At 51.5% G+C, this 23,002-nt stretch overlaps 2 protein-coding genes and 1 non-coding gene across 6 annotated transcripts in view; 1 reads left to right on the top strand and 2 right to left on the bottom strand.

Moving 5' to 3' along the window:
* The window catches only part of ARHGAP35 (Rho GTPase activating protein 35), a 113,989-nt gene extending 110,176 nt beyond the window's left edge, over window positions 1-3,813 (bottom strand). For all 4 annotated transcript variants that reach the window (XM_065926370.1, XM_065926373.1, XM_065926374.1 and 1 more), the window contains exon 1: window positions 3,603-3,813. The gene's annotated coding sequence lies outside the window, so the exon portion shown is untranslated. The remainder of the gene's footprint in view (window positions 1-3,602) is intronic.
* A 9,652-nt stretch (window positions 3,814-13,465) lies between these two features.
* On the top strand, window positions 13,466-20,972 carry AP2S1 (adaptor related protein complex 2 subunit sigma 1). Its single transcript, XM_065920662.1, has 5 exons — window positions 13,466-13,579; window positions 15,983-16,132; window positions 19,788-19,901; window positions 20,355-20,414; window positions 20,604-20,972. The coding sequence occupies exons 1-5, from the start codon at window positions 13,577-13,579 to the stop codon at window positions 20,703-20,705; spliced, it is 429 nt and encodes a 142-aa protein (XP_065776734.1). The 5' UTR covers window positions 13,466-13,576; the 3' UTR covers window positions 20,706-20,972.
* TRNAW-CCA (transfer RNA tryptophan (anticodon CCA)) lies at window positions 20,171-20,243 on the bottom strand. Its single transcript has one exon. It is a non-coding gene; the product is annotated as a tRNA-Trp (tRNA).
* Window positions 20,973-23,002: the final 2,030 nt, after the last annotated feature.

The raw sequence follows: 23,002 nt of genomic DNA, 5'->3' as shown, positions 1-23,002 counted from the left end.
ACCAACATAGGCAACATAAAAACTCAAATAAATTCAGAGAATTCATCAGAATTCTTTTCATCAAATGAACAGAAATGAAGAAAAATGAACCAAAACCCTTAAAGTCAATAATGGTGAAGACAAATGTCAAAGATAATTTACCAGATTCTGCTTGTCACAAAATTTAAAGTCCTGAGAACTTAGGCGCTAAAGGAGCCATAAGGATCTACTAGTCATTCCCTCTCACTGTCTCATATACAAATGCTCTAATGTTTGATGAGTCAGTGGTCTAATTCTGTAGATGACAACGAATGTTTTTTATTTCACATGTATTCATACAGAACTATTTCTAAATTTAAGTGGTGAAGTAAACGAAGCTTGATCATAGCTCAGTTAAGAAAGTCCTTCCAGTAAATGCTCCTTCACAGCTGGATGGCTGCTTTAATATGCAATTGCCCGAGGCCACAGGGGGAAAAAAAATCAGGCTTTCGATCTACTTAAGAAATAAAATAAATAAACCTAGAACATGCCAAAGGTTCCCTCTCCCAAGTTAAGGAAGGAAAAGGCTTGGAGGATTTTCTGTAAAACCACTGCTTCCTCTGAATGAATTTCCTATATTCCACCTCCAACAGAAGATCACTGGAGAGAATACCTCAGGGAAAGGTAGCAACGGTACATTTTTCAGGTAATAAACCAAAAACCCAATCACATCAGCCCGTTCCTGGCACTCATTTCTCTACCAAATCAGGGCAGTCAAAAGGCCTGGGAGGGTCAGGGCCCACCCACGTACTCCTGGTTCACCAATGAGTTCCCTCCTTCTCCCGAGCATGGAGCTACCTAGAGGAATTCAGCTTCTGTGGCTGGAAGCGCCTGCAATACCAGAGGGCAAAAATCTGAGTGACACTTGGCACTCTCTGTTTCAACAAACAACCACAAAGAGCTTTCCAAAGCCAGGCCCTCACCATTTTAAAGACCAGGAAGCTGAATCCTTCCTGGGGCAGAGGTGAAAAAGAAACAAGCCCACCTTCCTCCAACCCTTTCCAAAGGTCACAGAGCAAACCAGAGGCCATCAATGAAGCCAAGCAAGACTGGCAGCTTCTGCAGACCCAGAACAGTAAACACCAAGTGTGGCCATAACCCCTCTGGGGCTGGGGAGAAGTTGAGAACTGGCATTTCCCTAGCTAAAGATGAAACAAAAATAGGACTTGTCAGCTGGAAAACACAAACAAACAAAGAAACACACTCCTAAGTTCTCCCAAAAGATGCTGGCTTGGAGGTGAAAGGGGGAGAGGGTACAACTATCTCTTTATGACAGCTGAGAGGAGGGAGGGAAAGTGATAAAGAGAAGACAGACCTGTGAGCAGCTGCCTTCTCCTTTTCCAAAGGACACAAAACTGCAAAGCCTCAGGACTCAAAGGGGTGGAGAAGCAAAATGGGAGGGGGAAAGAAAAGTGGGGCAATGGAAAGAGAACTACCTCCACCGTCACTATGCTCGGTAAAAGTGGGGGAAATAGGGGCAACACTCCCCGACTTGAGAGAGCAGTAGTTAATCAACCAACCCCAGCTATTTACCCAGATCTCACAGGATCCCTGGAGATAAAACCCTCAGAGTCAGAGTGCTGAGCAAATCTGTAGTCTAAATGTGAACATAAGCAGCCTAGGCCCAACCCAGTCCCTTCCTCCCCAAAGCTGTGAGATGGAGACTAGAGAAAGGCATACCTGAAGAAGTGAAGTAACCCAGTGAGGAATAGGCAGGTCAAGAGGGGAACTGGGAGAAGCAAATCTGATAGGAACTACAAGGGAAGAGCAGCAGTCTAGCAAGATACAACAGGAAGGAAAAGATGAGGGAGAAAACCAGGCAATGAAGACCAGAACTGCAAGAGGGATCACAAAAGGGATGGAGACTCTAGCCAAGAACTGAGACAGCTTCAAGAGGAAGCTGGGCTGCGGGGAGTGACAGGTAGGAAGGCTTAGGGAAACATCTCTATACTGAGCAAACCCGGAGGAAGGAGACTCAAAAAGGAGGTAAGAGGCAAGGCAAAAGGGGAAAGACCCATTCAAGAAAGGAGAGAGGATATTGAGGGCTGAATCAAAATGGGGTGGGGGGAGAAGATCAGGGGGAAAACTTAGAATTGAGAGGCAACAGAGAGGCGAGGTAGTCACAAGATGACCAGAGTTAAAGAGGACCACTCCAAGAGGAGACAGCAGTAGGAAAATTAAAATGGGTCCAAAACATAGGTGGACAAGTGTGGACAGCTCCCAAAGGGGCAGAGCTGGGAGGAAAACATTAGAGAGGATGGGGTGGAATTGAACAAGTGCCAACAGCAGGTGCAAAAAGGATCTGGGGCAGGTGTGGGGTGCAGAATGGGAAGGGGGGTGATGGATCAAAGAGAAATTCCCAGTCTTTCAGTAAGGGCCAAAATGGAGAGGACAGGTCTTGGAGAAACAGGCTGCAAGCAGGTCTTCAGCAAAGAAGAAATGAAGAGGAGACAGGGCAAAGGAAGCGTGAACAAATGAATGCAAAGGCTAAAGAGAGGGCAAATAAGGAGGTGGGGGAGAGAAGAAACCTCAACGGGGACTGCAGGGCGCCAGGCTGCGGCAAGGCTGAGTGAGGGAGAAAGGTCAGAGAACCTGATGGCAGGAACGAGAGAGTTGCAGGGTCAGAGAAGGCGGTGGAGGCTGCTTCAAGGAAGGCCAAGTCAGAAAGCAAGGAGGGCACCGCAAGATCGGAGACTAGACGAGGGGCAGTGTGGGGAGGCAGAAGGGTCTGGAAGAGAGGCAAGGATCTGAATGGCAAGAAATGAAGCAAGAGCGGAGGGAAGGAGGCGAGCATGGCGCGTCGGAGTCCAAGAGGGGGCAGGGAACTGCATCGAGATCGGCAGGGGTCAGAGTCCAGGGGTATCCCGTGGGGAGTGGGGCCGGAGGGAGGCGGCAGGTTCTGTCAGTGGACAGTAGGGCCCAAGAAGGACGTGGAATTAAAAGGAGAAGACCTAGGAGCAGTAGTGTCAAGACGAAGAGGGTCTCGGATGAATCACCGAGGAGGTGGAACCGGGGGTCCTAGACGGACAGCTCCTGGGGGTGCAGCAGCGGAGGGAAACAGGACATGGTCAAAGAAAGGGACGGACCCAGGCTGGTGAGAGCGGAGAGAAGGCAGAAGGGTCACGAATCTGAACGTGGGGGTCCAGAATTCAGGGATGCGAAAGGGTCCCAAGAGCACTGCAGAGTCTAGGGGTGGGGGTGGGGGGCGAAGGGCATTACTGAGGGGCGGAAGAAAGAAGGTGGAGGCGCAGAATTGGGAGCAGAGGCTTAAGTCGGGGGGTGGGGGGAGCCGAGGCACACACGGAGATCTCAATGGATTGGAGGGTGGCGGCAGACGCGGCGACAGCAGGGCTGCGGCGGGCAGGGGCAAGTCCGAAGGGCAGGCGGGCCCCGGCGGGCCGGGCCGCAGCGCGAGGCGGTGGGGCCGGCGGGGCCCGGGGGGCTGGGGGGCCGCTCCCTCCCCTCCCCCTCCGGCTCCTCCATTGTTCGCGGGCTCCGGGCCCCGCCGTCCCCGCCTCCCCCTGGACCCCGCAGCGGGGCGGCGCCCGGCCTCGCTGCCCGGGCCCGCGAGCTCGCGCACTCACCAGCCGGGCGCCCTCAGCGCGGCCCTGGCCTTCGGGATCCCGGCAGGGGCGACGGCGGCCCGGGCGCCATGTTCTGCTGCTCCTAGTCCGGCGGCGGCTGAGGCGGTGGCGGCGGCGGCGGCAGCTCCGGCGGCGGGGGGCCGGGCGGACCCTCCCTCGCGGGCTCCCTCCTCCGCCTCCTCCACCTCCTCCACCTCCTCCTCCCGCCGCTCCGCTGCTCTCCCTCGGGGCGGGGGGGCGGGGAGGGGAAGGGGGGAGGGGCGGGAACCAGGGGGAGGGCGGACCAGCCTCGCTCGCTCGCTCCCTCCCTCCCTCGCAATGGCGGCGGCGGCGGCGGCGGCGCCTCCTTCCTGCGGCCGCCGCTCCCGCGCGCGCTCCCCCTCGCTACTGCGCGTGCGTGGCGCGGGGACCGTTGCAGGGGGATAACGGCCCCTGTAACGCGCGCCGCGAGGGTCTAACCGGCGCGTGGCGGGGAGAAGCAAGAGCGCGTGCGCGCCCAAGGGACTCACAGCCACCGCAGCGGCCGCGTCCAGGGAACGGGCGCGGAGGGCGCAGTGCGCGTGCGCTCTCCCCCAACCCCGCCACCACACACACAAAAAAAATTGCCGCTACTGCGGTGGCTGCAGCGCCAGACAGAGCCCGAGAAGACCCGCGACCGGGCAGAGGCCTGGGGTGGGCAAGCGCGCGTGCGCGGGAGGGGCTGCTAGCCGCTGCGGCTACTCGCGCGAGGCGGAGGGAGTGGTCCTCAGGAGGCGCGCGCACCCCTGCGCGCAGGAGAAGGAGCCAAAACCCTCTCGCGCCGGCTCTTGGAGAAAGCGGGAGGGGAGAGGCAAGGCCGGGCTTTGGGGGCGGGGGCGAAGGGCGCGATCCCGCTCGCGCGGGACCTGACCAACCAATGAGAGGCAAGGGGAGGTGGGTTTGCCGCGCGAGCGCAGCCCCCGGGATAACGGAGGAGGAGAGAAGGGGCGACGTAACGTGGGGCGGTGGGGCGGTGGGGCGGGGCTGAGGAGGAGGGAGCGCACCCAGTGGGGAGTTGATTGGGGGACACGGGGAGGCGTGGCCCGCCTCAGCCCAATAGGAACCTCGAAATTCGTCGTTCCGGAAGAAGGGGCGGGGCTGCGAAGCGCGTGCTCTTTTCCCTGGCAGCGAAGAAAATCTGCAGGCAACGCGCGCATTATTACAAATTGCTTTGGGTTCCGTGATCGCCAAATCTCGGGAGACGGGAGAGGGCCTGGTCCCGCATACAGCCCTGGCCTCCAAGTCAGCATTGTGCCAATGACTGCAAATCAAATGTCAGTTTGGGCGCCCAGAGGGGAAATAGTAATGATGGGAAGGGGCACCGCTGTAACCCCTGAGTTCCTTCCTCTGAACTGAAGAGGGGTTCCTCTGGGAGCCCTCCGGAAGTACGGATCGTGGAAGATGAGTGTTCTGGGAACCCAGTCAATATTTAAGGAATGCATGAAGAAAAGTTATGTTTTCTTATTGCATTTTTCGTTTCTTTACTCAGTCTCTTCAACTTAAAAGTAGAATGATAATCTTATCTGCTAGTAAGATTTGTTGGGAGAATTGAATTCTATTTGTAAAGCGCTGAAAATCATGCCTTGCTCTATAAACGTTGATAAATAAAATTACATGCGTTCAAACTTTGTTTTTTGGTGGGTTTTTTTTTTTGGAGGTCTTACTGCTTTTTAAAAATTGAAGTATAGTTGATTTACAGTGTTGTGCTAGATGCGCTCAAATTTTAAAGCATCCCACTAAAAAAAGATTTTCTGATTATTGAAAGTTTGTTTTTTAGCATTGTGGGCAAAACAAATCCAGTGCCTGATTTTCTTTACATGTTACTGCAAGCCCTGATTTGTAAGAGATTTTGAGATCTATCACTTGAGAACACCAGAAAAACCTGGGGAGAAGGGACACTGGATTCCCCTACCTCAAATTAATATGTGTTTATAACTCCAATGCAGTGTTCTAGGTCCTTTGAATATTGGGAAATGTTTGAACTGGCAGCACCTGGGTAAGAGAGAAGCCTGGGCTCACTCTGGATCCAGATGCTCCTCTCCCCTTCTTTTGGAGCCCATCAACTCTGCCTTATTCAAGTCTCGCTTCAGGTCACTTCCTCTGGGTGGCCTCCCAGATTTGACCTGACCCCTCATACTTTATAAAAACGGGCACTTTATGTTGGCAACATTCTAAAGCACTTCAAACATATCCTCACACCTTACAATTAGGTTGGGGTTGTTATTATTCTACTAAACTTAGGCACAGAGAGGTTACACAGCTAGTGAGTGGCAAGTGTGAGATTTAAACTCAGACAACAGGGGTCAGATAGTCACACACTTGGTTCTTTCTCATAGCACTCCATCAGGGGTTGAAGTTCTGTATTGTCATCACCATATTATATGGGAACCCTTCGAAGCCAGGAACTCTGGCTAGATCCTCAGTCTGAAAAATGACCCACACTAAATACTTGCTAATGAATAAATGAATGAATACAATGGTGAACAAAGGGAATGATGGCCAGCACTGAAGGCATGGTAGCCAAGACACAATCCCTGTTTTATAACTAACTCTAATTCTCTTTCAGATACTAGTTCAGATGTCCCCTCTTCCAAGAGGCCCTCCCACAGACTGCTTCCAAATTGGGAAAGGAGTAGTCAAGGCTGTATATTGTCACCCTGCTTATTTAACTTATATGCAGAATACATCATGCGAAATGCCGGTTGGATGAAGCACAAGTTTGAATCAGGATTGGCAGGAGAAATAACAATAACCTCAGATATTCAGATGATACCACCCTTATGGCAGAAAGCGAAGAGGAACTGAAGACTCTTCTTGATGAAAGTGGAAGAGGAGAGTGGAAAAAACTGGCTTGAAACTCAACATTCAAAAAACTAAGATCATGGCATCAGGTCACATCACTTCATGGCAAATAGATGGGGAAACACTGGAAGAGAGAGACTTTATTTTCTTGGGCTCTGAAATCACTGCAGATGGTGACCGCAGCCATGAAATTAAAACACGCTTGCTCCTTGGAAGAAAAGCTATGACAAACCTGGATAGCATATTAAAAAGCAGAGACATTGGAGAAGGAAATGGCAACCCACTCCAGTACTCTTGGCTGGAGAATCCTTTGGACAGAGGAGCCTGGTGGGCTACAGTCCATGGGGTCACAGAGCCAGACACAACTGAGTGACTGACACATACACAAAGTTGAGGAGATACTTGATGGTGCAAGGGTACACTTAATCTACTCTCCCATCTCCTGCAGGAAGCAGGATGGGGCAGGCAGCACCTGGGAGGCAGAATGGCTCGCCCCTCCCCCATCCCTCCTGGAAGTCTTGGGGCCCCAGTGCCTGCAACAACTGGCCTTGGGCAAATAAAAGACTAAATTGTTTACTGAAGAAAAAAAAAAAGCAGAGATATTACTTTGCCAACAAAGGTCCGTCTAGTCAAAGCTATGGTTTTTCCAGTAGTCATGTATGGATGTGCAAGTTGGACCATAAAGAAAGCCGAGTGCTGAAGAATTGATGCTTTTGAACTGTGGTGTTGGAGAAGTCTCTTGAGAGTCCCTTGAACTGCAAGGAGATCAAACCAGTCAATCCTAGAGGAAATTAGTCTTGAATATTCATTGGAAGGACTGACGCTGAAGCTCCAATTCTTTGGCCACCTGATGTGAAGAACTGACTTATTAGAAAAGACCCTGATGCTGGGAAAGATTGAAGGCAGGAGGAGAAGGGGATGACAGAGGATCAGATGGCTGTGTGGCATTACCTACGCGATGGACATGAGTTTGAGCCATCTCCGGGAGTTGGCAATGGACAGGGCAAACCAGCATGCTGTAGTCCATGGGGTCGCAAAGAGTCAGACACGACTGAGCAACTGAACTAGGCTTCCACAGCACCTTTGGGTCCTCCAACCAAGCCCTGACCACCCTGGGTTTCCCATATACTGATAGGTCTTTCCCACCAGACTGTGAGCCCCATGAGGACAGGACTCAATTGAGGCTGTCTCAATTGATGCTACTGTTCCTAGCACCTGTCCAGGCACAAGGCAAGGGCTCAGGCAGTGTTTCCCTGGATGAACGAAGGGAACCATCAAGGAGGGCCTTCCCAGCTCTGCATTTCTTTCCAGTGCACAAGAGAGCTGGTGTTAGCTGAGCAAGCCAACCACCGGAAACAGGTTTTCCTGGGGGCAGCCGCCTCCCGCGCACCCAGCTAACCTCCACTACAGGATAAATAGATAAGCGAGAAAACAATTAGCTGACAGAGAGAGGTGCCGACTTTCAAGTTGTCAAAATTTCCCCAGCATGGCCCTAGAGGCCCAAATAGCTGGGACTGAATTTCCCATTAATCGTGGGACTGGAGTAGGTCAGAAGAAGGACCCGAGAATCTAGATCCGCATTCAGGAGATGCACAGATAGAAAAGTCTGCAAAAGAGTTCTACGCAGAGGGTGTAAATGCTAGGGCATATTCTCTCTCCATTCCTCTGAAAGAATCAAAGATCTGAAAGAATCAAAGGGTGGGGACCAGGTCTCAGATTGACCAAAGAGTCAGTGAGCTCACAGCGCCGCCTACAAACCGAACTGGGGAAGCTACAGCTAGCTGATACTTCTGGGGATGTCCGAGAGGGATGAACTCTTCTGCCATTGGCCGGAAGAGCAGCCAATAACGAATAAGGAACAGGAAGCGGGGATGCATGGATTCACTGCAAAATCCCACCTTGGTGGGTAGAAGAAAAACGTCTGATGGAAAGATCGATGACGAACCTCCCAATTTCTATCAGCTTTGCAATGGAGGGAACTCCCTGGCGCTCTCAATCCCTGATAAGAGAACTAAGATCCCACAAGCCGTTCCGCTGGACCAAATAAAATAAAATAAAATAAATTTCTAAAACTTAAAAAATAAATTTAAAAAGAGACAGATCCTGGACTTTCCTGTCAGTCCAGTGGTTAAGACTCCAGGCTTCCACTACAGGGGACGCTGGTTCGATCTCTGGTCAGAGAACTAAGATACCACATGCCACACAGCGTGGCCAAAGAACAGAAAGAAAAGATTGATCCTATTTTGTTCTTTTTTAAAAGTCTCTCTCTTTTAATTAATTAATTTATTTATTTAAGTCCTGAGGCGTGGCATGTTCCAGACCAGCGCACCCTGCAGGGAAAGTCCTGATAGCTCTACCAGGAAAGTCCTGATAGATCCTGTATTTTAAAATGGAAATATAACACTCATGGAACAACAGACTGGTTCCAAATAGGAAAAGGAGTACGTCAAGGCTGTATATTGTCACCTTGCTTATTTAACTTATATTCGGAGTACATCATGAGAAATGCTGGGCTGGATGAAGCACAAGCTGGAATCAAGATTGCCGGGAGAATATCAGTAACCTCAGATATGCAGATGACACCACCCTTATGGCAGAAAGTGAAGAAGAACTAAAGAGCCTCTTGATGAAAGAGGAGAGTGAAAAACTTGGCTTAAAGCTCAACATTCAGAAAACTAAGATCATGGTATCCAGTTCCATCACTTCATGGCAAATAGAGGGGAAAACAGGGGAAACAGTGTCAGACTTTATTTTTTTGGACTCCAAAATCACTGCAGATGGTGATTGCAGCCATGAAATTAAAAGACGCTTACTCCTTGGAAGGAAAGTTATGACCAACTTAGACAGCATATTGAAAAGCATAGACATTACTTTGTCAACAAAAGTCCATCTAGTCAAGACTATGGTTTTTCCAGTGGTCATGTATGGATGTGAGAGTTGGACTATTAAAGAAAACTGAGGGCTGAAGAATTGGTGCTTTTGAACTGTGGTGTTGGAGAAGACTCTTGAGAGTCCCTTGGACTGCAAGGAGATCCAACCAGTCCATCCTAAAGGAGATCAGTCCTGGGTGTTCATTGGAAGGACTAATGTTGAAGCTGAAACTCCAATACTTTGGCCACCTGATGCAAAGAGTTGACTCATTTGAAAAGACCCTGATGTTGGGAAAGATTGAGGGCAGGAGGAAAAGGGGATGACAAAGGATGAGATGGTTGGATGGCATCACCAACTCAATGGACATGAGTTTGGATAAACTCCTGGAGTTGGTGATGGACAGGGAGTCCTGGCGTGCTGCAGTTCATGGGGTTGCAGAGTTGTACACTACTGAGCAACTGAACTGAACTGAACCGATAACACTCATACTAAGAAGAACACGAATCACAAGTGTACAGTTCAATAGGTATTCCAAAAGAACACGCCCCTGTAGCCAGCACCCAGGTAAAAAAAAAAACAGAATATGACCAGTCTCTGAGAAGACCTCCCTCCGTGTCCTTCTCCAGTCATTGATTTCTATGCCTTTTTTAATTTTGCCTGTTTTAATATTTTACATAAACGGAATTAAGTGACCTCTTTTGATCAACATAGTTTGTTGGATTCACCCATATTATTTTAAATAAATGGAGACTGCTCATTCTTGGTGCTGTGTAGCATTCCACAGAATGAAGGCTCCAGTATGTATTTGCTTCCCCGGTGGCTCAGCTAGTAAAGAATCCACCTGCCAGTGCAGGAGACACAAGAGACATGGGTTCAAACCCTGGGTCAGGAAGATCTCCTGGAGAAGGAAATGGCAACCTACTCCAGTATTCTTGACTGGAAAATTCCATGGGCAGAGGTGCCTGGCAGGCCATACAGTCCACTGGGTCACAGAGTCAGACATGACTGAGCGTGTGCATACATATACACACATATAGATATAGACAGACTCACACTACAAACAACCCGAGCCATGAGATTCTTGACAGCAGAGGCAAAGTCTGTTCCCTGCTCACACACTCTACCTGACTTTGTCCCTAACACCTCATCTGGACCAGGTGCTTCTACTTGAAGCAACTGTGGTAGCCGGGCCTCCAAGACGGACCCCACTGATTCTCACTTGTATTCAGGTCCCCTTTTACATTGGATAGGGCAGTTCCGCGTACTGATAAGATATTGTGGGAATGACAGGGTGTGACTTCGAAGCCAGGTCATAAAAAATAGGGCAGCTATTGACCTGCCCCTTCTTGACTCATTCACTCTGGGGGAAAACGACTGTCACGTGAGGACACTCACGTGTCCTAGTGGAGAGGGCCACTTGGTGAGGAACGGAGGCCTCCTGACAACAGCCAGTGTCAATCAGCCAACGCTGTTAGGGAGTCCCTGGGAGGGAGGTCCTTCATTGCCAGTTGAGTCTTCAAATGACTGCATTTCCAGTTGACATCTGACTGCAACCTTGGGAGAGACACCGCCTGGAATCACCTAGGTAAGGAGCTTCCAAATTCCCAATCCACGGAAGATAAGAAATATGTATCATTGTTTGCTCAGCAATTTGTTGTTTATTTGCATATGTCATTTAAGTCTATTGCATATTGTCATTTAAGTCTATATGCATAAGTCTATTACATATGTCTATTTCCTCTGCTAGACCATGAATGCTGTTGGGGTGGGGACAGTGTCTGTTTTCTTTTCTTTCATTTTTTTTTATTATGGCAATTTCCAAGCATAAAGTTTGAAAGCTTTACACAGTTCAGTTCAGTCGCTCAGTCGTGTCTGACTCTTTGCGACCCCATGAACAGCAGCACGCCAGGCCTCCCTGTCCATCACCAACTCCCGGAATCCACCCAAACCCATGTCCATTGTGTCAGTGATGCCATCCAACTATCTCGTCCTCTGCCGTCCCCTTCTCCTCCTGCCCTCAATCTTTCCCAGCATCAGGGTCTTTTCAAATGAGTCAGCTCTCCACAACAGGTGGCCAAAGTATTGGAGTTTCAGTTTCAACATCAGTCCTTCCAATGAACACCCAGGACGGATCTCCTTTAGGATGGACTGGTTGGATCTCCTTGCAGTCCAAGGGACTCTCAAGAGTTTTCTCCAACATCACAGTTCAAAAGCATTAATTCTTCGGCGCTCAGCTTTCTTTATAGTCCAACTCTCACATCCATGCATGACTACTGGAAAAACCATAGCCTTGACTAGACGGACTTTTGTTGGCAAAGTAATGTCTCTGCTTTTTAATATCCTGTGTAGGTTGGCCATAACTTTCCTTCCAAAGAGCTTTACACAGTGTATAGCCATATACTCAGTGTCTAGAGTCTATAACTTTGGTTGATTTATTTTTCACCTCTCTATCCACTAATCTAACTTCTTTTTCTGACATATTTTAAGGTTAATTTCGGGGACTTTCCTGACGGTCCAGTGGGTAAGAATCTGCACTTGCACTGTGGGGATCTACCGTTCCGATTCCTGGTCTGAGAACTAAGATCCTGCATGCTGTGCAGCACAACCAAAACACAAAAAACAAAACAGTATGCATATCATCAACTAGGGTTCCATTTTTTTTGACTTATTTTGTTCAGGTAAAAAAAAATTTTGGGGTGGGGGCACAGTCCATGGATACCCCTTAGGTATATTCTATGTAAGGTGAAATGCCCAAATTCTGTGTATTGTTTGTTGATTTTTGACATGTATCTACATCTATGTAACTAAAACCTCTTTCAAGATATAGAATATTACTATGCCAAATCCAGCATAACCCTCGCCTCCTAGTCCCCTGTCCATGGAGATAATCACTGCTCCTGTTTTTACATCATAGATCAGTTTTACCAACTTTCGTCTTCATGGTCATTCAAACAAATTACATACTAACTACTCATTCCTGTAAAACTTCTTTTACTTAGCCTTAAGGGTGTCTGTTTCCTTGATTCCTATTCATTCATTCAGGAAACTTGTCAAACACCAGACTTGTGCCAGGCACTTAGCTGAGTGCTAGAGATCAGGGCTGGGACCAAGGGGAGGCAAGCCAGCTGCTCACTTTCAGGCTCTTGCAAGCACTGGGTCAACATCTAAGAGTGAGTGCCTTTTAAAATTTTGCACCCTGGGCACATTGCTTACTTTATCCTGGTCCCAACCCTGTAGGAGATAGAGGAGTGCAAGAACTGAAAATGATCTCTTACCTCTTTTTACCCCTACAGTTATTCAACACCTATGTGTTAGTTCTTCTGCTAATACTACGCTTTTAATTTACATCCAGGATATGTTTTGTTTTCATTATGGCAAGTCTGCCCTCAGTAGCAATACCTTTATCGAGTGCTACTGTGTGCCACCGTGTTCTAGTAAGGGGTCCCCAACAGCCAAGCCGTGTAAGAAGACAGGTATACCTGTGAATAGGAAGCAAGAAGACCCCTATTACCTGATAGAAACAGTGAACATTCATGATTTTAACTCATAATTATCGAGCGCTTACCGTGTGTCGAGCACTGTGCTAAGTACTTGGGAAACTGGCCGAAGCTTTAAAACCACCCCACTGAGGTGACCCATTGATCACTTCTCTTTAACAGATGAATAAATTGAGTTAAGAGGTGAAATTGCTCGCCCAAAGTCAGAGCTAGGGAATGCGACGGCAGGATTTGCACAGTTCTGACTTCCAAATTGATGCTATTAAACCACTGTCTGTCTCCCAGAGAAAACACTCAACACATTTTAAACAGAGCACTAGATAAGCACGTAAACATAATTACATTTCCCAACGCAGTTTTTTATTTAAAACAGTTATTCCCAGCATGTCCTTCTCGCCTAGGCTGGGAGGTGGAGGGAGGGCTGACGGAACTACTCTTCCCAGGACGCAACGCTCCTGGCTGTCAAGGATGTCGGGAATTGTAGTCCTCCGAGGAGATAATAACCCATGGCTCCCAAAATGCATTTGGAGCCTGAACCTTGCTATAGGAAAAGCCCAGTCGTGCGGCATGCTGGGAAGCGGGACCGGCTCTTTTCCCGGTTTGTCTCCCGGAAGAGCGAGCCTATTCTTTTTCAGGACTACAATTCCCAGCGGGCTGTGCGCGAGAGGGCGGGCGAGTTCTTCTGCCGGAAGTCCGCTCTACCCCTGGGTCCCCCAACAGCTGCCAGAGCCGGAGCCACCCAGAAGACGCGGGACCCGGGCCGCTGGGGTCCGGACGGGGGTCGCCATGGTAACGAGGGCGCGCCTGTGCTGGGGATGGGCGACGGGTGGGCCCACGTGCAGGTATTCCAGGCTCGGTGCGGTACTGACAAGCCGCCCCTGCTGCGGCTGCGGTGCGATGGTCTGGGCCAGGCGCGGGCTCTCGGGATTGGGGCCGATCAAAGGCCGGCGAAGGGGGAACTGGGGGTGGTTCTGGGCGCGAGTGTGTACTGGGGTTATCAATGCTAGGGGGGATTTTGAAGACCAGGTGCCAGGGGAGAGGGCTGTGCGGAAGGGAGACATTCGAGGTGGTTGGAGGGTTTTGAAACAGGGAGGCAACTCAAGAGGCAGGATCTCAGAAGCGGGGAGAAGGAACTGGAGGTGGGGAGGGGGCGTCCCAAGCGGAGGGCTTTCCGGGAGTACGTCAGGAGAGCTAGAGAAGAATGGGAGACGTTGGGATAGGAGAGAGGGGGTCTCCAGGGGCAGGAAGCTGATGTTGCGGGCGGAGAGGGGCTGTTGGAACTGGGTAGGATACTGCTGGTGAGAGAGAGTCTTAAGGGTAAGAGACTGGACATTGGAGACAGGAAGTACTGTAGGGAGTGGGCCTTTAGAGTTAGGAAAAGTGTGCTGTAAGAGGGAAGAAGGCTTGGAGTAGGGAGTGAATACTACACATGAATGGGGAGCAATGGAACAGGTCTCTGCAAGAGGAGGGATCTCAGAGGGCAGTAAGCATGGGAGGGAGTAAGCATGGAAGTGAGAGGTGAGGAGGGGGTTTGGGGAACAAGGGCTGGGCATTGGAGCTGGCACCAATCCCCAGGGATGCGGCAACCTGACAGGAAGCACTGAAAATGAGAAAGCAGGAGTCAAAAGAGAGCAACTCCAAGGGGGCCGGGAGGACCTGGACGTAGAGAAGGCTGGGGGAGCGGGGGTACTGAGAGGGGACATCAGAGGGGTGAGGATACAGAAAGGGTGGGACTTCTCAGTGTGGATTCCCTGAGATGGAGAGGCTCTAGTTGGGAGGAGAAACAGGAAGAGGTGTATGAGGGAATTCAGAAGTCAGAGACAGAGCTCTGCCTTAGTTCTGCAGCCTTGCTCCCATCTCTCCTCCCTATCGCCTCCATCTATCTCTGGCTCTGGCCCCCAGGCTGTGGCTGCCTGGTGTGGGTCCCACCCCCAACCCCCACCCTATGCCCTTTCCCTGCCTGCCAGGACCCCTGCCTTGCTAGGAAGTGGTTTTCCCTGGCTCAGCAGAAGGGGTTCTTGGAAGGAGAGTGTAACATCCTGTTCCCGTCCAGCTCAGATGAGTTGGGGGAGGAGGGATGGAGTGTGTCGAGAATGAGGGTTACGAAAGAGAGCAGCCTCTCATGACCCGGTGGAGGCTTCCACAAGTTAGGATAAGGGGATTCAGAGCAAAGCCTTTGGAGTCCCAGCTCTGCTTTCTGGCTGTGAGACTTCCATTCTCTGAGCCTCGATTTCTTCATCTATAAAATGGACATGAGCACGCCCATCTCCAACAGAACTGGGCTCAAAGACAGGCTTCCTAGCTGCATGCACTTGGCCCATGATTTTCTTAAAGTCAAATGACAATGAATTATATTGAAGAACTAATAGTTGTATAATGCTTAGTATGTGCTCGTCACTGTGTTATCCCTGTTGTGTTCATGAGCTTATGCAACGGTCTCATGAGGGAGGTGCTCTCATTATGTTCATTGTGCAGACAGTGAAACTGAGGTCCAGAGAGGTGAAGTAACTTGCCTACAGATTCACAGCCAACAGTGCCAGGATTCATTCGGGCTCTAGAGTCTGTGTTTTTAGCCAGTTGGTCAAATGCGTCAGTCATAATAGTTAATCTTATTGAACACTCAGTATATAAGCGGGACTGCACAAAACACTTCTGGGATCAACTTGTTCACTGTTCATAGTAGCCCTGTGACAGCTGAGCTGGCTTTTCAGAATCTTAAAAACGTCTCCTAGCCATCACTGATGATAATTGCAGCTGACACCTGGCTTGCCTGTTAGTGCCAGCCACTGACTAAATTTATAAACTTATTTAACCTTCAAAACACCCTGACAAGGTGAGTCTTCTAAGGAAAAGTTGTTTCACTGTGGGGAAACTGAGGTGTAGAGGGGTGGATCTTTTGTCCAAGGTCAGGGAGGCAAGACTTGGTGGAGCTTGGGACTCAGCGCCCTAGAGACAACTGCAGAGTTGGCCAGTGGATGAGAAATCACTCCACGGGGTGTTGGAGGGACCTGGGACCAGAGCATGTGGCCAGGTCAGCCTGGCTGGGCTCAGGGGAGTGGCCGAGACCCTTGGAAGGCAGGCAGCTGGACCCTATCTTCCCCATGGGGCAGGGTGGGGCTGTTGGGCAGGGCCACCCTGCACTGGCTCGCCCACCCCACCTCTCTCCCTGCCTCCTCCTCTTGCCATCCCCAGATCCGCTTCATCCTCATCCAGAACCGAGCAGGCAAGACGCGCCTGGCCAAGTGGTACATGCAGTTCGATGACGATGAGAAACAGAAGCTGATCGAGGAGGTGCACGCCGTGGTCACTGTCCGAGACGCCAAACACACCAACTTTGTGGAGGTGACAGCTACCCCCACCCCCGCCAGTCCCTCCCATACTCCCCTGCTTTCTTTTGACCCCCGTCTTCCCAGCCTCCTACCTAGCCTCAGATGGCAATAACCCCTCAGATTCTCCTTCCTCCCCACCCCCCAATCATTTATTCAGCTTGCCTGCTGTCTGCTTTCCTTTGAGGAGGTTGGTTTACTTTTCAGGGTGAACATTTTCAGACATACAGGTTAGTACAATGAGAAGTCAATTGAAAACTCCTCCAGATTTCATCAGTATTAAGAGTCTGCATTTTTGTTCTATCTTTTTTCCTCTCTTTTTTATTTTTTTTGGCTGAAGACCTTCTTTTTTCCCCTGGTGCCTTTTTAAAACTTACTACAAAAATGCTCACACACATAAGCGTAGAGAATGGTATAACGAACCATCCCTGGTTGTCATGTTTTCAGTTAAGTTAGATCATGGGGGAATCCCCTGGAGGTCTGGAGGGTAGGATTGCGTGCTGTCACTCCCAAAGGTGCAGGTTCAGTCCCTGATTGAGGAACTAACATTGCACGAGCCATGTATTTCAGTAAAAAAAAAAAAAAGGTATAGAGATAATGACATTTCATCCCTAAATATTTCAGGGTACATCTCAGAAAATAAAGACACTGCCTTCCATGACCACAGTATCATCAGGCCTGATAAAAGGAGTCCTACTTCCTTACTAATGTTACTCTAAATCCAATCAATATTTAAATTTCCCCCAGATCATCAGAGGGCTTCCCAGGTGGCCCTAGTGGTAAAGAACCCGCCTGCTAATGCAGGAGACGTAAGAGACGCAAGTTCAGTCCCTGGGTCAGGAAGATCCCCTGGAGGAGCATGGCAACCCACTCCAGCATTCTTGCCTGAAGAATCCCATGGACTGAGGAGCCTGGCGGGCTACAGTCCATGGGGTCACAAAGAGTCAGACACGACTGAAGTGACTTAGCATAGCACAGATCATCAAAACTGATTGTCCAAAGCCAGTCAGGGATCTTGGCATTGCTTTTGGTCTCTTTATTGAGATGCGTCTAGCTTTAATTCCCACAGTATTAGCCTGTTAAGAGACCAGGCTGATTGTCGTGTGTGTGTGTGTGTGTGTGTGCGCGCGCGCGTGCGCGCTTGTGCGCGCACGCGCATATGCGCGCTCAGTTGTGTCTGACTCTCTGTCACCCTGTTGACTGTGGCCCGCCAGGCTCCTCTGTTCATGTAGAGTTCAACAGATATTTATTGGCGGCTCGCTATGTACCGAGTACTGTTCTAGGCACTGGTGATACGGCAGAGAATGAAACAGACCCAGTCCCTTCCCTCGGAGAGCTGACCGCTGAGGTTTTTAGTTTTAGTCCGTGGGAGGCTGTTATTATAATGAAGATATAGTGTATCAGGTATGATAGATGCCAGAGAGAAAAAGGAAGCAGCTGTGGGGGATGGAATGGCTGGGGTGTATACAGTGGGGAATGGGGAGTGGAACGTAGGTTTAAATGGTTTTATCAGGAAGTCTTCACTGAACAGGGGACATTTGAACCCAGACCTGAAGGAATGGAGAAGTGGAAGGAGATGATATCTGAGAAAGGAAAGTTCCAAGCCCAGGGAACAATAAGTGCAAAGGCCCTGAGGCAGCAGGGCGTACAAGGGCATTCCTGGAATAGCAAGAAAGCCAGTGTATCTGAGGTGGGGTAAGCCAGGGAGGAAGGTGGGAGCAGATTGAAGATATAACAGAAGCAGGAGGTTCAGGGCCTTGTGACCTGTCATGAGGACTTGGGCCCTTACTCTGAGCAAGAAGGGAGCCACAGGAGGCTTTTGAACTGAGAAGGGAGGTGGGCTAGCTTAGGCTTTAGGGATCCCTCTCTAAGGGGCAGGAGCAAAAGCAGGGGGACTGCTCAGGAGGCGACTGCTGCGGCCCAGGTGAGAGATGCTGGTGACTTTCACGGTCATGGAAACGGGGTGGGGAGAAGCATTTTGAAAGGAGAGCCAATTATAGGGCCAAAGATCGGAGGTGGTGTGGGAAAGAAAATGGAACCGCCAGTAGGGGGCGCTGTCATTCCCCCAGATGGGCTGACTTAAGCAAAGAACTGGTGGAGGGGAAGATCAGCAGTGGGGTGTCCATTCCCAACCGAGTGGAGATGTGGGGGGCGGGATGATGAAGGGAGGGGAGCCGTAGCATAAGGGATGTCGACTCTCCCGGGGCACCATGCTGCCAGCGCAGGGCCGGTCCCACACTGAGTGCTGGACACGACAGCATCTGAGGGACCCGGAGTGGGCAGGGAGGCGGGTTAGGAGGAGCCAGAAAGGTTTGATGCCAGCTGAGAATGTCACAAGGGGTCTGGACCATCTTAGACCCCTCCCGACCCAGGCCCACTCCAGACTGTCGCCCTGTGCAGGGCAGCACTGGTGACACAGCGGTGACAGGAAGGAGCCAGGCGGATGATAGCAGGAAAGAAAAGAAGAGAGCTGTACAGGGTCAGACCCTGCCAAGGCCACACCAGCAAGTAGAGTTAACATCCTGATATATTCTTACTAATCCATGGATTATGTGCAGGAGCTACTGTCATAATATTGGGCTTCCCTGGTGACTCAGCGGTAAAGAATCTGCCTGCCAATGCAGGAGACGTGGTTTCAATCGCTGGGTCGAGAAGATCCCCTGGAAAAGGAAATGGCAATTTGCTCCAGTATTCTTGCCTGGGAAATCCCATGGACAGAGAAGCCGGGACGGCTGCAGTCCCTGGGGTCTCAAAAGAATCAGACACAACTTAGGGAGTAAAGGACGAAACAACAACAGCTGGAAAGTATAGGCATTCACAAAGATAAGCTAGGGGGGAAAAATGAGAAATCAGGGGCTTGAGTTGGCTTTTGCAGTTGCCAGCAGATGGCGCCACACACATACACGCTGGAGTGGATTTTCAGATGCTTTGCCAGCCAGTACATCATGGATCTCTGTCTATGGCTTTATCTACTTACACGTGGTATAAAATTAGAGTCTGCGTCCCTGGCTCATGAATATTTATTCCTGGGTTGTATTTATGTGTTATGGTAGGAATATTTATATTATGGTTCAGTTAAGGGCAGGACTAGGATTGTCTTGGTTACAGGAGGCAGTGAGCCTGTACCGCTCAGCACAAAGCCTGCCACCCAGCATGTACTCAGGCAGTGTTTGTGGAAGAATTTGTTAGATTAGTTCCAGGCTGAGTAGTTTGACTCCTTCCAGAGGCAACAGCAAGTCAAGGAAAGGGGCAGATGGATACTCTGGAACACCCCCACCTCTCGGCCCTGGGCTTTTGCACAGTACTGTTCCCTCTGCCTAAAGCACTCCTGCCTGATCACTCCTGCTCATCCTCCAGATTTCAGTGCAGATGCCCCGTCTTCCAGGAAGCCCTCCCGGACTCCTAGGGTGGGTCAGCCTCTTGTCCCCTCTGAGCACCCGCAGCCCCTCACTGCCCACTCAGGGGGTGACTAAGGATGACGCGCCACTGGATTGAGCCCGAGGCAGAGAGAGCCAGGCCACCCATCCGTCCCCAGCACAGAGTCAGGCCACAGAGCAGGGCCTCCGGGACCACGTGGGGAACGCAGGACTGCACATGTTGGTGCCATCCTGCCCAGTATGCGGGGTCCTGGGCACGCCCTGTCGCTGACCGCCCGCCTCTCTGCCCCGCAGTTCCGGAACTTCAAGATCATTTACCGACGCTATGCCGGCCTCTACTTCTGCATCTGCGTAGACGTCAACGACAACAACCTGGCCTACCTGGAGGCCATCCACAACTTTGTGGAGGTGCGCGGGTGGGGGGCGGAGGGCGCGGGCACCGTCCGGACCCCTCTGTTAGGAGGCAGGGCCCTCAGCTTGGGGGGGGGGGACCCTGTCTTTCTCTGCCCACCTTGACGTTTCCTCAGGCCTCTGTTTCCCTTCAGTTTCTCGCTTGTTTCTTTCCTTTTAATATTTACTGCTTTATTTTGCCTGCACCGGGTCTTAGTTGCAGTGCTTGGGATCTTTGATCTTCACTGCAGCACGCAGGATCCCTAGTTGTGGCATGTGGCATCCGATTCCCTGGCCAGGGATCGAACCCGGGCCCCCTGCATTGGGAGCATGGCGTCTTAGCCACTGGACCACCAGGGAAGTCCCCGTCTGCCTTGTTTTCATGTCATCTCTTTCTGATGCCTCTGCTCCTGTGTGTAGGTGTATGTGTCTCCTTGCTCATCTCGCACCACCTCTGTCTTCTTCTCCTAGGTCTTAAATGAATATTTCCACAACGTCTGTGAACTGGACCTGGTATTCAACTTCTACAAGGTGGGATTAGGGGGAAGATGAGGAGGAGGGAGCCAGAGGAGGGGGCCGGTGGGGGGCCAGAAGCCCACAGCCACCCCGGTGCCTCCACTGGGGTCTGTTTCCTGGTTCTTGGGCATCAGAACTCCTCAGCTCCCTGGGCCCCCCCCCACTGCTCACCCCAGGGTCTCTCCATGCCCTCCCTTCCCTCAGGTTTACACGGTCGTGGACGAGATGTTCCTGGCCGGCGAGATCCGTGAGACCAGCCAGACGAAGGTGCTCAAACAGTTGCTGATGTTGCAGTCCCTGGAGTGAGGGCGGCTGGCCCCTCCCGCCCCGGTCCCTCCCCGGACCAGCCTGCTCGCTTCCCCTTTCCGGGCCCGGGGTCCACCCCAGCGGCCCCCTCCCTCAGCTGCCCAGGAGGAAGGCACCCAGCTGGGTCTGGGCCACCAGGGAGGCGGCCACACCCCACGGCCTCGGGGCCCCAGCTGTGGGCGGAGGCCACCTCGCGTGTAACCGTGCTGTCCTCGTGTGATGCCGTGAGCGTGTGCGTGGAGCCCCCAATAAACCTGTGGTCCCCGCCTGGCCTCGTGTCCTTGCGCCTCGGCCTGTCCTGGGGACCACGGGCAGCTCCAGGGGCCCTGCCATTGGAGGGCAGGCCCTGCCCTGTCGGGTCGTCAGTCAACAAACACGCCTTGGGCTGAGTGAGGTCGCGGGGTGGGGGGGGGCATTCATACCTGCTGCTGCCCGTGGACGGCCCCGGGGGACCGGGGAGGGTGACAGATTTAGACACTGAGCTCTCGCTCCTAAAATAATGACACCCAGAGCCAACACCGACATCTCCCAGGCCGCTCTAAGCCGTGACACGGCGTGCCTTCGTTAGCCCTCGCAAGATGATGCAGAAGGGATGGTTACAGGGGATCACTTAGCTCAGACGTCACAGAGTGAGTCTGTAGCTGAACTAGATTTTCTGATTTTTTTTTTTAATCTTGTTTCGTTTATTTTTGGCTGTGCTGGGTCTTCGTGGCTACGCGGGGGCTTGCAGCGAGTGGGGGCACCGGCTTACTGCAGTGGCTTCTCTTGCTGTGGGGCTCGGGCTCAGTCATGGTGGCATAGCATTAGTTGCCCCGCGGCACGTGGGATCTTCCCAGACCAGGGATCGAACCTGTGTCCCCTGCATTGGCAGGTGGATTCTCAACCACTAGACCAGCCCGGAAGTCCTGAACAAGGTGGGTTTTGAGCCCAGGCAGGCGGCTCCAGAGTCCTCGTCCTCAGGCAGAAGGCAGAAGGCCCGAGGTGCAGGCCCCGGGCCCCGTGTTCAGCGGTTCTCAGCTGTGGCCCTGCTGGCCGTTGGGGCGGGTCAGTTCTTCACCGCGTGAGGCTGTCCCAGGCGTGGCTGGCCTGCCCGCCCCTATCTGCCAGGTGCCGGCACCAAGTGGCCCTCAGCCCTTCTGGCAACAGGAAACAGTCCTGCGTGTTTTCTTTGTTTTTGGCCACCTTGCTCTGCTTGCAGGATCTTAGTTCCCCGACCAGGAATTAAACCTGGGACTGTGACAGTGAAAGCATCAAGTCCTAACCACTGGATCACCAGGGAATTCCCCGCGCATGTTTCTAGTGCCCTCTGGGGTAGCTGTGCCCCCTCCCCCCATGCCCATTGAGAACAGAGTAGTGGCGGCCAGCTGCAGCCATGGCCGGCACCCCTGGCAGAGCTGAGAACGCCAGGCATGTGGCATCCGTTCCTACTGGTGAGACACAGCTTCGTGTCCGTCTCCCACCTGCAGGGGGCGGTCGTGTCCCAGCTCAGCACACAGGCACGCTGTGCAACCTCGGGGTCAGTCACTTAACCCCTCTTGCCTCTCTTTCTTCATCTGGCAAGTGGGTCGACTATAGTTTTTACTCATGGAGTGTCCCTGAGGAGTAAGTGAATTAATCCTGGGCAGTGCCTAGCATCGGTCGGCACGCATTCACTGCACAGACATTAAGTGCCTGCTGTGTGCATGGCCCTATGAGAGACACAGGATGCCTATAGACATGGATGGTGAGCACATCATCTCCATTTTACCTGGGACACTGAGGCTTGGGGAGGTGAATTGTTTATAGATAAATCGTTCCAACAGTGTGTTTGTTTCTTGTTGTTGCTGTAACAAGCTATCACGAACTGGGTGACTTAAACCAACAGGACTCTGATCACTCCCAAAGAGTGAGAGCATGGGTGGGGGGCACCCAGCTGAGGCTTGGATCTGCAGCTGGGTGATGCAGGGTGGGAGGTGAGGTCATTTCCACGTGCCACTATGGAAGACCCAGCACAGCCTAAATAAATAATAAAAATATTTTCCAGAACATTTTATCACCCCCAAAAGAAACCTGTACCCTTAGCTATCACCCCTCAATCCCTCCATTCCCTCCTCCCCCCGCCCCAACCCCGACATCTACTCTGTGGATTTGCCCATTTTGGATGTTTCACAGAGATGGAATCGTACATCATGTGGGGAATGAGAATGTTTTGAGCTGAGGAGGGATAACTATCGGCCATGTTCAATGTAGGAAGTCAAGGGTGGGAGCCAGGGCCAGTCAGGAGGTGACTGCAACAATCCAGGTGAGAAGTGATGCTG

This window comes from Muntiacus reevesi, chromosome 2, assembly GCF_963930625.1.
Source record: "Muntiacus reevesi chromosome 2, mMunRee1.1, whole genome shotgun sequence".
NCBI classification, from domain to species: Eukaryota; Metazoa; Chordata; class Mammalia; order Artiodactyla; family Cervidae; genus Muntiacus; species Muntiacus reevesi.
The sequence above is the reverse complement of the archived record's forward strand: the minus strand, read 5'-3'. Positions and strand labels throughout refer to the sequence as shown.